The 14,046-nt window shown below is 36.6% G+C and overlaps 1 protein-coding gene across 1 annotated transcript in view; it reads right to left on the reverse strand.

Annotated features, from left to right (window-relative positions):
* plekhh2 (pleckstrin homology domain containing, family H (with MyTH4 domain) member 2) overlaps positions 1-14,046 on the reverse strand; it is a 70,089-nt gene that overhangs the window by 31,898 nt on the left and 24,145 nt on the right. Inside the window, exons 3-10 of the mRNA XM_059323842.1 lie at positions 9,675-9,737; positions 8,237-8,386; positions 7,973-8,056; positions 6,406-6,487; positions 5,241-5,426; positions 3,190-4,046; positions 200-275; positions 8-102 (exon numbers count right to left, since the gene is read on the reverse strand). Coding sequence (XP_059179825.1) covers positions 8-102; positions 200-275; positions 3,190-4,046; positions 5,241-5,426; positions 6,406-6,487; positions 7,973-8,056; positions 8,237-8,386; positions 9,675-9,737 — 1,593 coding nt within the window. The remainder of the gene's footprint in view (positions 1-7; positions 103-199; positions 276-3,189; positions 4,047-5,240; positions 5,427-6,405; positions 6,488-7,972; positions 8,057-8,236; positions 8,387-9,674; positions 9,738-14,046) is intronic.

Genomic DNA, 14,046 nt, shown 5'->3' on the forward strand with positions numbered 1-14,046 from the left:
CACTCACCCCCTTCAGAGTCGTGTAAACTGGAGTAGTCATGTTTTTATAGATGAGGGATGTGTACATTACGAAGGCAGGATAGGAGGACTGGAGGGAGGAGTCTGAAACAAAGGTCAAAGTTCAGTAAGTATTATTGTAGTAGTATATAACCAGATCTCTGTCGTGCATTTGAGTCCTGCCTTCTGAGCTCCATCTTACCTTTGCTAGCAGGGTCTGTGCAGGACGTCTCAGACAGGCGGATTCCTGATTTAGCCACAGCATAGATGCGGCTCTCCTGTGGGAAAAAAAAACTTTGCAGTCAATATTTAAAGAACAAAAACACTGAAAATTCTACCAGAAAGAAAATATCCTGAAAGGAAATGTTCAAAAATAGCTCACTGCATAGAAACCTGCAGCTGGCATTTATCTTGCAATGTTGGAATCTTATTTCAAGACCATGTTTCCTACATTACTCCAACCATCTATAAACCATAAACTGTATATAAAGCTGTTAACCCTGAACCCAACAACCTGCCGGTGGGATTGAAAGTCTTGTTTTCTTTTTAAAAATGGCTAAAATTACGCTATTTATCATAGAAAAAGTGAAATTATCATCAGATTTTTCACTTTCCTGATGGTCCTTCATTTGTGATAAATGCTTCCATCAGGTAAAAGTGATGAAATCACTTATAATAATCACTTACAATAATTGCATCAACCACATCCTGTAAAAACATCTTAATCCTGCAGTCCCAGGAAGAACTGGGACTCCAAAATGACAAAATTTCAGATAATAAGAAAAATTTAGGAGGTTGTCTGACGTGTAAATAAAACAGAATGTGATGATTTGCAAATCCTTTTTGACAGATGTTCAATTGAAAAGTGTACAAAAACGATATATTTTATGTTGAAACTGCTAAACTTTTATTTCTTGTAAATATTCACATATTCTGAATTTGTTGGGATTGTGTTTTTGTTTATATTTTGTATCGTCAACTTTGGAATCAGGGATGTAAAAGTAAAAGTTGTAAAAATGTCAATAGTTCAACATGTGTAGCAGGGGTGTCAAACTCAAATACACAATGGGCCAAAATTTAAAACTTGAATAAAATCGCGGGCCAACATTGAACAAATAAACCTTTTAATATATACCAAACATGTTTTGCTTTAACATTGAATATGGAACCCGCAACGCTTATAAACATACAATATATAACTAAATAGTGCAGACATGCAAAATCTAATTTCAAATAAAAAACAAGAAATTTAATTTAAAAATTAAAAAAATAAAAATTTAACAAAAATCGTATGCCTCTTTTCTATTTGCATCCTTCTGATTTAAATATCAAAATTAACTTTTTCCACAGGTTAATAAATTCTGCCTTTCTTTTCGGGAATTTTTGGGAAGGGGTAGCTGGGAGACAGCTCTAACTTGAGGTTGCTATGACGACTGTAACAGAGGAGCGTTTCTGGGTCCTGTCCTGATTGACGCGCCAAAACAACAGCAGGGCATTGTGGGATTTGTAGTATTAGCGGTAAATGCGCCGTATAATACCGGCGGCTCAGCTTTTATAGTACAATAATTATTTAATAATTTGGTATTGCCTCGCGGGCCAAATAAAATTACACTGCGGGCCAAATTTGGCCCGCGGGCCAGAGTTTGACACCCCTGATGTATAGCATGTGGAGTATTAATACTAAAGGCACTTGGAAAAATAGATTCAGTGTTTTCCTTTTTTTGTTGTATGAATGATCAAATAAATTCAACTTTATTTTATTATCATTTCAGAAGACATTCTCTTTTCCTCCAGCCATGATTGTGCTGTTTCCTGGTGCAGGACTTACATGTTGCTGTGATAAATGAGGCCACAGTGAGTAAAATGTGACAGGAGCAAAAAAAAAAAAACACCCTGAAACTGCTTCACAGGATTAATGTGTAATTTAGCAGCAGGTGGCAGCGTGAGTAGCAGAATTACACCGAGCAGCTCGTTGACTTGACATGACAGGCTTGTAATGAAAAGGCAAGGAGGCAATTAGATTGCCATTCACTCAGAGAAAACATGTTGCTAAGAATTTGATTGGTATGTATTTTTTAACCACCCATTAATCAGGTAGGCCTTGGTGATTATAGGATCACAATTAGTGATCGGGATAAAATCAGGTGGATTACGGTGATCAGCTGGGAGCAGATTTACTCGATTAAACATGTCACGACAACAGCCAATCAGAGTCGACCAAAATCTACAAGAAAAAAAGTTGCAGATTTAAGAGATTTAAAGTGGTGAATCTGCGAGAAAAGTTGCTTTTTTCCCCCACTTCTTTCTCATAAATCTGTGACATTTTTCCACGCAGATTCTTTACTTTAAATTTCTTAAATCTGCGAGTTACCAAATACGGTTCTTCGCCTGATAAAGGGTTAAAGCAGCTATTCTCAACCTTGGGGTCGGGACCCCAATTGCGGTCGCGAGTTGATTTCTGGGGGTCGCCAAATCATTTTGGAAGTCAGCTCTGTCTCCACTGTGTTAAAGTGTTCATGTGTTTTAGTCTTTTTGGTCATTTAATGTCTTTTTTGGTAATTTTGTGTCTTTTTTTGGTAATTTTGTGTCTTTTATGGTAATTTTGTGTCTTTTTTTGGTAATGTTGTGTCTTTTTTTGGTAATGTTGTGTCTTTAATGGTCATTTTGTGTCTTTTTTGGTAATTTTGTTTCCTTTTTTTGTAATTTTGTGTCTTTTATGGTAATTTTGTGTCTTTTTTGGTCTTTTTGTGTCTTTTCTGGTCATTTTGTGTCTGTTTTTGATCATTTTGTGGTCAATTTCTGTCTTTTTTGGTAATTTTGTTTCCTTTTTTTGGTAATTTTGTGTCTTTTCTGGTCATTTTGTGTCTGTTTTTGATCATTTTGTGGTCAATTTCTGTCTTTTTTGGTAATTTTGTTTCCTTTTTTTGGTCATCTTGTGTCTTTTCTGGTCATTTTGTGTCTGTTTTTGATCATTTTGTGGTCAATTTCTGTCTTTTTTGGTAATTTATTTCCTTTTTTTGGTCATTTTGTTTCTTTTTTGGGTCATTTTGTGCTTCATTATTCGTCCAAAATTCATCCTATCAACTGAGTTTATATGATCTGAACTGTGAGACTCAACATGCATGTTAAATTGGGGATCACGACTCAAAAAGGTTGAGAACTACTGGGTTAATGAATCATGAATGATCTCACCCAGGAGGGAAGCCTGTGTAGAGGAGGTGTAGGAGGTGCTGAGCTGTCACAGTCCGTCTCTGCACCAGGTTCAGGAGGAAACGTAGGCGTGGCTTGTGAGCTCGGGAGGACCTGAGGAGGGGAGTCCCTGCCCGTCTCCATGCCGACCTCCTGCTCCTGGTCCAGGTCTGTTTCCTGCGGCCGGAGAGGACGCAGCATGCTGAGAGCGTTGCGCGTCTGTCCGTGAGTCGCCTCCGTGCTGATTGGCGGCTGGCTCAGGTGCTTCTTCGCCAACGCCACGTTCATCAACCCGAACCCCGCCGGCGTCCGCAGCCGGGGCTGTTTGGGCGAGGCGGGGTGTTCCCTCGGGTCCTGGGGCGGGTTGGGTCGTTTGGGCGTGAGGGCGGGGCTGGGCGTGTTGGCGTCGCTGGAGGAGGACGAGGAGTCGAGTCTCTGCGACTGGAAGCGTTTGTTGAGCTCCTCGGAGGTGCACTCCTCCAGTTTGGCCCGCTCCTCGCCCTCCTTAGTCCCTCCCAGCGTCCCGTCCAATGACCTCAGCAGGCTGAAGCCGGGCCGCTCCGCACGCTGCATGTCGTCGTCGAACAGCGAGCTGCTGTCGTCAGAAGCGGTCAGGTAGGTCTCGCTGCCGGGCCGGCTGAACTCCAGACCGCACGCCTCAGCTCCTCCTCCCGCCTCGCCCTCCGACGCAGCGCTGGATAACACGGAGGAGACGCCACGGGACTCGGCTCCTCGTCCGTTCTCAGCCAGGCTCTCCGACGCACTGTCCTCCTCCAGGGGAGCAGCCAGGCGTCCAGTCTGCTCCAGGGTCTGGACCTCACCGTTGGTCCCTGAGGAGGAGGTCTGCTTACTGCTTTTCTCTGCCAAAGAAAACATGAAAAAACATCTCAAAGTTCTTAACCCTTTATCAGGCAAAGAACTATATTTGGTAACTTCAGGTAATATTTCGAGAAAAAAGTTGCAAATTTACTTGATTAAAGTGGCAAATCTACAAGAAAAAAAGTCGCAGATTTAAGAGATTTAAAGTGGCAAATCTGCGCCAAAAAAGTCGCAGATTTACGAGAAAAAAGTGGGAAAAAAGCAACATTTTTTTCTTGTAGATTTGCCACTTTAATTTCGTAAACTTTTTTCTCAAAATATTATTTTCGTATGTTTTTTTTTACACATTCTAGCAGTATGTAATATACTCCAATATTCTCTAGGGTTGAAATTTGGAATTTGCAAGTATTTCAATGAGTGTCCTATTAACCCTTTATCAGGCAAAGAACTATATTTGGTAACTTCAGGTAATATTTCGAGAAAAAAGTTGCAAATTTACTCGATTAAAGTGGCAAATCTACAAGAAAAAAAGTCACAGATTTAAGAGATTTAAAGTGGCAAATCTGCGCCAAAAAAGTCGCAGATTTACGAGAAAAAAGTGGGAAAAAAGCAACTTTTTTCTCGCAGCTTCACCACTAAATCTCATAAATCTGTGCATTTTTTTCTTGTAGATTTGCCACTTTAATCTCGTAAACTTTTTTCTCAATATTATTTTCGTATGTTTTTGGTTTTTTTTACACATTCTGGCAGTATTTAATATCCTCCAATATTCTCTAGGGTTGAAATTTGGAATTTGCAAGTATTTCAATGAGTGTCCTATTAAGGGTTAAAGTGGTGAATCTGGGAGAAAAAGGTTGTTTTTTTCACACTTTTTTCTCGTAAATCTGTGTCTTTTTTCGCGCAGATTTGCCACTTTAATCTAGTAAATTTGCAACTTTTTTCTCGAAATATTACCTTAAGTTACCAAATATAGTTATTTGCCTGATAAAGGGTTAATAATCTTTGGTGCATTTGAATCATTTTGATATGGGTTTATTAAACCCATGTTTATAATTTCATAAAGTCAACATTTCAATTCAAGTTTCAAAAAATAGTACGGCAGTGAAAGCCTTTCCTAAGACCCCATGGATATGACTTAATGGCTAAAAAGGTCTTCTGAGTCACTTTCCATTTCTCACTCTGAAACCCTGCCATCCTCCCAGAGTCTCCCAGTTTCCAAATCTTTGTGGACTCACCAGTTTTATCTCTGCCGTCAGTCTCTCCCTGGGTGCTGAGGGTCCTCTGACAAGGTGCTGGTCCAGTCAGGACCTGGGGGCTCTTCCCCCTCACCTGGAAACAGCCAAACGTCAGGCTGCTGAGCCGCTGGGCCTCCCCCGGTCTGCACAGGACTCCTCGTCCCCCAGAAACCTTCTGCTCAAAGGCTGCACACACACACACACATTTACACATCCAGGCGATTCATACTGGCACATATAGATAGATAGATAGATAGATAGATAGATAGATAGATAGATAGATAGATAGATAGATAGATAGATAGATAGGATAATATAAGAAAAACAATGAACAAAATAGGTACCAATAACAATATATAATATAAATCTACATATAAATATAACAATGTAAATAAAAATAAAGTGTCTAAGGAGTAAAGTGAGTATGTCACATAGGACATGAAAAGCATCAAGACAAGAGCAGAAAAACATGTCAAAAGAGAACATTTAAAGATAATTAAAACCTTAAAAATCCAAGAAAATAGAGAAAATAGAAACTGCTAAAACAGAAGCTAATATATAATAAAGAGATAGATAGATAGATAGATAGATAGATAGATAGATAGATAGATAGATAGATAGATAGATGGTAGAGATCAGGGATGGGAAACTTGAGGCCCGGGGGCCACATACGGCCCGCACCCTCACTTGAAGTGGTCCTCAGTACAACTACATTAATTTGAGCATGAAATCTTAAAAGTGCATTGTAAAAATGCACAAAATTACTTCTTGCAATTAATGTTGGTCTGCTGTTCTGGAACTGAAAAAAATAAATAACAGTAAGAGGTTATTTTTTTATTTGCTTCAAACCTTTTGTATTCCTATTTATACTGTTATACATGCATTTGAGCATGAAATATGTTAAGTTACTGCACTGTAAACATGTTTAAAATTGCATGGCCCTATATGTGGCCCTGTGGTAGTGTCAATGAAAAATTGTGGCCCCCTCCAGCATTTAAGTTGCCCATCCCTGAGATAGATAGATAGATAGATAGATAGATAGATAGATAGATAGATAGATAGATAGATAGATAGATAGATAGATAGATAGATAGATAGATAGATAGATAGATAGATAGTTTTTTGACATAAAGAAATATTAGAATAGGACATAAAAGGCTCTCACCCTGCACTTGTTTCTGTAACTCCACAATCTGAGCCTCCTGTTGCTTGTTGGTTTCTCTTAATGCTGCGTTCTCCACCTCAAACTGAAAAAGAATTTGTTTAGCGTAAACTCTCTTTTTGACCACATAAACATTTGAAAATTAAAAAGGCACAATAGCATTATGATTTTCCACAAATGTATTTGTCATTTGAGTAAAAATGTAATTATCCAATTTTTATTTTCATCTTCACATCCGCATTTGGCCGTTCTTTGACCACATTAAGATGAAAATGTAAAAGCTGTTTGGCATTTAATTTTCACAGTCGTATCCCAGCATTAAGTCTTTGAAATTAAATGTCAACTGCTGTTTTCATTCATGTTTTGAAATTGTTAAAATAATTGCATTTTCATTTTCTTTTTACCATAAATGTTTCTTGCATGAATGGACAATCAGGTAACATTGTTTATCTTGCTTTTCACTTTTTAAATGACATTTAACATATGAATATTGTCCACTGTAAAGCTTTTCCATTCTCATTTTTTCTGACTCTGTCTAATGTATATCATTTATATAATGTTCCTAAATTTTTATTGTATTTTTGTTTAAATTGTTAAAACGTTTTATATTTCTACTTGTTTTTGTTGTAAATTGTTAATATTTTACTATGACTATTACATTTTTTATTTGTTTTTTTGCTAATAGCTCTTACATTTCAAGTTTATATTGCTGTTTACTATTTATTGTTATTTTGCTATCCACTTTGCTGCTGTAACTCTGGAAATTTCCCCGTTGTGGGACTAATAAAGGAGATCTTAATCTTAATTTTCATTTTCAAATGGTCATAAAATGCCCATATAAGATAATGTAAATTGGATTATTGCATTTTCCTTTTAACTTTCACTCAGGTAAAATTTGTGAAGTTACATTTTCATTTTCGAAGTTTGCATTATCACTTAAATAAAGTTACATACACTACCGGTCAGAAGTTTTAGAACACCCCAATTTTTCCAGTTTTTTATTGAAATTCAAGCAGTTCAAGTCAAATGAACAGCTTGAAAGGGTACAAAGGTAAGTGGTGAACTGCCAGAGGTAAATAAAAAAAGGTAAGCTTAACCAAAACTGAAAAATAATGTACATTTCAGAATTATACAAGTAGGCCTTTTTCAGGGAACAAGAAATGGGTTAACAACTTAACTCTATGGAGTCTTGGGCTATTTTGTCCATTTTTGAATTCTTTTCATGTCTTTGTAAGTCATTTTGTGTCTTTTTTTGGTCATTTTGTGTCTTTTTTTAGTCATTTTGTGTCTTTTGGTGTCTTTTTTTTGTCATTTTATGTCTTTTTTTAGTCCTTTAGTCCAACATAAAATGTGATTTTGAATCTTTTTTTTTTACTTTCAAAACACTATCATGCTCAATAAAGAATTTTAAATGTTGCAAATGTGCATTAATTTCAGAGTACACTGAGACATTAAACTGCATCATTTTCAATTAAATTCTGGAAAAGTTGGTGTGTTCTAAAACTTTTGACCAGTAGTGTACATAAGAACCAGCTTGTGCAACTTAACATCTAATGCTATCTTTATTTACCTCCGACAACTTCAGCATCACCCATTCTTTGATCTTCGCGGCTTTTTCCTCCACTGTCTTGGCGTCCTGCAGTCGGATCTGCTTCTGTTGAGAGAGGAGTTAAGTTTTTTTGTCAGGAGTGAATGTACCTTTGTGTGTGAGATAAACTGAACTCCATATCTTCTACCTTCTACATTCTTTTGCACCTTGAAAAAAGGAAAGAAAAGAGTCCACTGGCCCTACATCTGTTGCTTTGATGAAACTCTCCATGTGTGCGTGCTCTACCTGCTCCTCCAGCTGCTGCTCCAGCTGGCTGATGACGTCGTCCTTCTCCTGCACCAAAGCCTGCAGCTCCTGGCAGCGCTGGAACAAACGCACCTCCGAGTCTCCGGACTGACTGTCTGGAGCTTTCAGCTTCTCCTCCATCCACTGCACCTGAAATGAAACATACACTATGTATACACACTGCAAGAAAGCCAACTTGTATTTTTGCACAACAAAGGAAGCCAGTTGTCTGCTCAAAAACAAGTTGGTGAGTTGTTGTTACTTATATCTTTAAGTTGGGGTTCACAACAAGGGACAATAGTTCTGTTAACTCTTATTTCTTTGTTGTGAAATTCGGTCATTAGCGAAAGCTAGCGGCTAACTGATGCTAGCGGCGCTGCTCGTTATTATTTTTTTCCATTGAAAATGCTGTTATCTTTAGTCAGATTGCAAGAGAAATACAGTAAGAATTTTAAGCATTTACAAGCACTTTATCCAAAATCCAAGCACTTTTCAAACCTTGAAATTCAACATTAAAATTCAAGCATTTTCAAAAAAAAAACATTTAAAAACCCTGCATACATAAATGCATCAATACAATTTTTTTATAATATATTTGGAATAAATATAACAGTCTGAGTGGTTCCATTCTGCATAACGAGTACTTTTATTTTTGATACTTGATACAAGTACATTTTGATGCTACTTTTGTACTTTTACTTCAGTAAGTTTTGAATGCAGGACTTTTACTTGTAGTGGAGTCATTTCACAGTGCTAGTACATTTACTTAACCCTTTATCAGGCAAAGAACTATATTTGGTAACGTCAGGTAATATTTCGAGAAAAAAGTTGCAAATTTACTCGCTTGAAGTGGCAAATCTACAAGAAAAAAAGTCGCAGATTTAAGAGATTTAAAGGGGCAAATCTGTGCGAAAAAAAACTTTTTTCTCCCAGATTCACCACTTTAACCCTTAATAGGACACTCATTGAAATATTTGCAAATTCCAAATTTCAACCCTAGAGAATATTGGAGGATATTACATACAGCCAGAATGTGTAAAAAAAACCATACAAAAATAATATTTTGAGAAAAAAATTTATCAGATTTAAATGGCAAATGTATGAGAAAAAAATGCGCAGATTTATGAGATTTAAAGTGGTGAATCTGGGAGAAAAAATTTGCTTTTTTCCCCACTTTTTTTCTCGTAAATCTGCAACTTTTTTGGCGCAGATTTGCCACTTTAAATCTCTTAAATCTGTGACTTTTTTTCTTGTAGATTTGTCACTTTCATCTAGTAAATTTGCAACTTTTTTCTCGAAATATTACCTGCAGTTACCAAATACAGTTCTTTGCCTGATAAAGGGTTAAGTAAGAGATCTGAATACTTTTTCCACCACTGGTATATAAACATGCATACACTAAAAGTACAGGTATCCACACCTTTGCTTGGATTCTTACCTGCTGTTGAGCAGTGAAGGCCCGTTTCTCTGCATCGATCACCTGCGTCTCCAATTGTTGAATCTGGTAAATGAAGAGCACAATATTTGATTTTGTGTTATATTTTATATATATATATCTCTTATACTCTTTTCAACATTTAAATTTTTCTAATATCTTACTACTCTTGCTACCTAAATTGAAATAAATCCTTTAGTTGCCTTAAGCTTTACATCAGAGGTGAAATATCAGCTCCACATCAGTCCTGAGCCAAGCACAACAGCACCAAATAAAGAGAAAGAAAGTTAAAGCTGAATGAGAGCACTGTTTGAGATAACACTGCTATGCAGATGCTTTGCAGCTGGTCTTTGGGCATTTATGACTCAAAAGAATGTTTTGAATCACAATGAGGATGCTCAGGGTTCACAGATGTACACTGCAAAAAAGCCAACTTGTATTTTTAAATACAAAAAATCTATTGCACATATTTTTATATATTGTTTTTATTGGGGGGAAATGCGTTACCACCATATTTGTCATTTTGACAACAATTTACATTCAGATTCTTGCTGCCATTGAGCTGCTAACATGGAGTATGGAGTATACATGTATAGGCTTTACCATCTAGTTATTTAATGTAGACTATTTATTTATTGAAATACCAGAAAACATGCTATCTCATGACATGTATAGCCATTGAAATAGAAAATGACCTGTATCGGCATAGAATATTATGGCCATATTGCCCAGCCCTGTGCTTTCATAGAAAACTCTAATGACTAATTAGCATCCCTGCAGTGTTATTTCTCAAAACAAGGCCTCCTTCTCCTCCCTTGTGTCAGTTTATGCTGTAACATGTTGAAAGATAGATTTTAACAGAGATATTCCACTGGCTACTTTTGTGAAAATTACTAAAAACTTTGGCTCTGTTTGTGCTGAAGGTTATGGCTCTAAAAAAAAACCCCCTACCTATAAAACGCTATAACCATAGCACTAACTCTAAAATGCAATAACTATAGCACTTGCTGTAAAATGCAAACTCTATTGCCAAGAAGAAGCTGCCAATTCTTGTTGGCAATGGGTCCATATGTTTACAACACCTTATACTTATGTTTTAGGATTGATGAGGCAGTTTTATTCCTGCAGAAGTGCTTCATGCAGCACCTTTAACCAGTTACATAATGATGATGAGGTGTCACATCTATAAAGGTACAACCAGCTCTTTGTGTGCTAAGATCAGAGCAGAGCATGTGGAACCTGGTAGGAGTGTGTTAAAACTGCAGCAACACCAAAGGTCACACAGCCTGGAGACAAACATGTGGATGGATACACAGACAGACAGAGTACACACTGGATGCGCATATGCACAGGGATGAAAACCCGAGAGAGATGACTTTATGAGCAACATTCCTCTGAAATTCCTCGGCTCAAAGTGGCGGAAGCAGCAGAGAAACCAGTGTCTTCAGAGGAAACTTTCAGTGGCTTTACGTAAGGAAATATGCAGGAATGTCAGTGGAAATTCTCTGCGTAGCAACTCTGCAACCACCATGGTTAGAATATTTTGCTACATGTGCACATATACACCTACAAATTAGACTAGATTAGAGGGAACTTTAAACGATCCCTTTGGGAAAATTAGGCGGACACACCAGAGAATGGGATGTAGTTAAGAATAAGATGCTGGTAACCCCTTGCAGTGATCTAAAATAATTTTTATTTTGATATGTGATTTCTTTATTCTGTGTGAATTGTACATCTGCATTTGTATTTTTAAACCATGCTAAATAGTGAAATAACATGGGCTAACTCGTGATAAGATGGAGAAACTCTTATTATTATTATTCTGGTTGTTGTTTCTTTTGTTTGTTTGTTTTTTTTTCTGGCTTTTGTTTGTTTGTATTTTATATTTGTACTTTCACCTAAGCGTTGCTCTATGTTATCTTATAAATTCCTGATTTTCAAGGAAGGACAATCTGAATGCTGGACAATAATTTAGTTGCACCTGATGTCTCCTTTGTTGTGAGAGCACTCTTATATCTGTATATTTATGTAATTTGGAAACATTTTGAAAACTCAATAAAGATAATGTTGGCAAAAAAAAAAGAATAAGATGCTGAAGATACTGAAGGAAGTCAAATTAAAGGAAATACTGTCTTAAGTGGGTTCAGTTTATGTCAACATTGTTGGTATTCATTTCAGATACCTGTGCACAGATCTGGAGCCATTACTGGACTCCTGCAGGGTTTAAAGACTTTGTAAGACCATTTTAATGCCCCATAGAATGGAAGTCAATACTTGTTTTGGGATAATATCACACTGTAAAAAATAATCTGTTTAATTTACGGTAAAATACCGGCAGCTGTGGTTGCCAGAACTTCACCGTAAGAAATACAGTGAGTGGGTTTTCTACTGTAAATTTAAATGTAAATATCAGTAAAAACTGTAATTTAGTCTGAATAATCCTGTTATTTTTAGGGTAATTGTGTCATTCATTCACACATCATGGTATTCCTCCATAAATTTTGCATGAAAATGTTATATTTTTACAGCAAAACTGTGTGTTTCTTCCAGTTTATGACAGAAAGAGGTTTTGTGCTATTCTCTGATTTACGGAAATTAAAAGTGTCTAATATGGTGATATACAATTTTTAATTTTACGCCCTATTTCTGATGTATTTGACAGTGTTTTACTGTTATTTCTACAAACATTTTTTACAGTGCAGCCAAAGTACAATAGAAAACCGTTTAGGACGTTTTTTGCCTCTACTGGATTACGGTGATCTGCTTTTCATGAATGCAAAAACTCAGAGCCTTAAGAAGTTGGACTGTGTTTATCATTGTGCTCTGCGTTTCATTACCCTTTATCATGGAACAATCTGCAAAAAGAATTGAAATTGTCTGAGTTTATCACAATCTGTGAATTTAAATCGATTCGAAAGGATAAAGAAACAATTTCTCTTGGTCAGTAAGTCATACATATACAAATACAGCCATCACTGTTGTTGTGATGGCTGTATTTGTATCTAATTGTTCATGTTAAACTGTGTTTAAATGTTGTAACTTGTCACTTTTTATGCTGCTTTCTTGGCCAGGTCTCTCTTGGAAAAGAGATTTTTTAATCTCAACGAAACTTTATAAGAATTATGTTGTGTTTTTTAGGAATTACCTGTAGTGTATAACAATTATTGAGGACTATATATATAAATCTAACTAATATGGAAGCAGTCTGTAGGCAATTTCATAGTGTGTTCCCACAAACGGCCAAGTGGCTATATTGCCGGAAAGATCTGTGCTGGCTTTTCACCTTAGGACATTCAAAGTGATCCTGCTAAGCCATGATATTGGTGTCGATTCATAGTGCACTTGCACCCACACACTAACTTTCAGATAATATGTCTCCCAACAGCATGCAATAAGATATAAAAACATACAAACACATTTAGGACAGTTTTAATTCCCCCTAATAGCATTTTAGATTAGGTTTTCTCTGTTTGACCAACAGACATGCTGCATTAATAAAACCACACACTTCTTTTGATTCATTTCAGCCCTTTTTTTGCCCATTTTCTGCCGTCGCCGAACACAGTGGGAGGAGAGGATAGTGACGTGAAATAGCAGAAGTAGTGCTGCACTAGGGATGCACGATATTGGATTTTTTGCCGATATCCGATATGCCGATTTTTTACAACTCATTTAGCCGATTACCGATACAGATATTTTTTTCCCGCACAACTAATACCCACAGTCAGGGCAAATTTGGCCAATTTCCCAATTGACATAATAAGTAAACATAACTAGTGTGCACTGGGAACATGTGAAAAGTGCAACTCTACAGCAATTAAACCCAAATTTAATAAAACTACATGCACCTTACAGACTGCTGCTTAAATTCAAATTTAACTTAAAACAGGAGCTCAATATGTGACGACTCAATCTGCACTGTGCAAACAAAATCACAAAAAATACAAAAATAAAAGCAGCTTCAGTCCCTAATCAGAACATAAATAAATAGGTGGGCTCAGACTACACTGCACAATTCTCTGAGCTACAAACAAGGTGCAACAGTGAGGTGATGAGATTTCTTGCCACAGATATGATGCTGCTGACTGACTAACTTTTTGATAATATGCATAACAGCATGCAATGAAATACAAAAACATTTTAAGACTCACATCACTAAATTATATATATATATATATATAAAATATATATATATATATATAATAATAATAAAATAAATAAATAAATAAAAAGGGACAAAGAAAAGAAAAGAAAGGAGTGGGGGGGGGGTTACATTGTCACAAAAAAGTCCATAAACGGTTGCCATTTATCGTAGAATTTGCTCAAGTTTCCCCTTCTTGAATATCTAATTTTCTCTACTTTTAAAAAGGAC

The sequence above is a fragment of the Centropristis striata genome, chromosome 20 (genome assembly GCF_030273125.1).
Source record: "Centropristis striata isolate RG_2023a ecotype Rhode Island chromosome 20, C.striata_1.0, whole genome shotgun sequence".
NCBI classification, from domain to species: Eukaryota; Metazoa; Chordata; class Actinopteri; order Perciformes; family Serranidae; genus Centropristis; species Centropristis striata.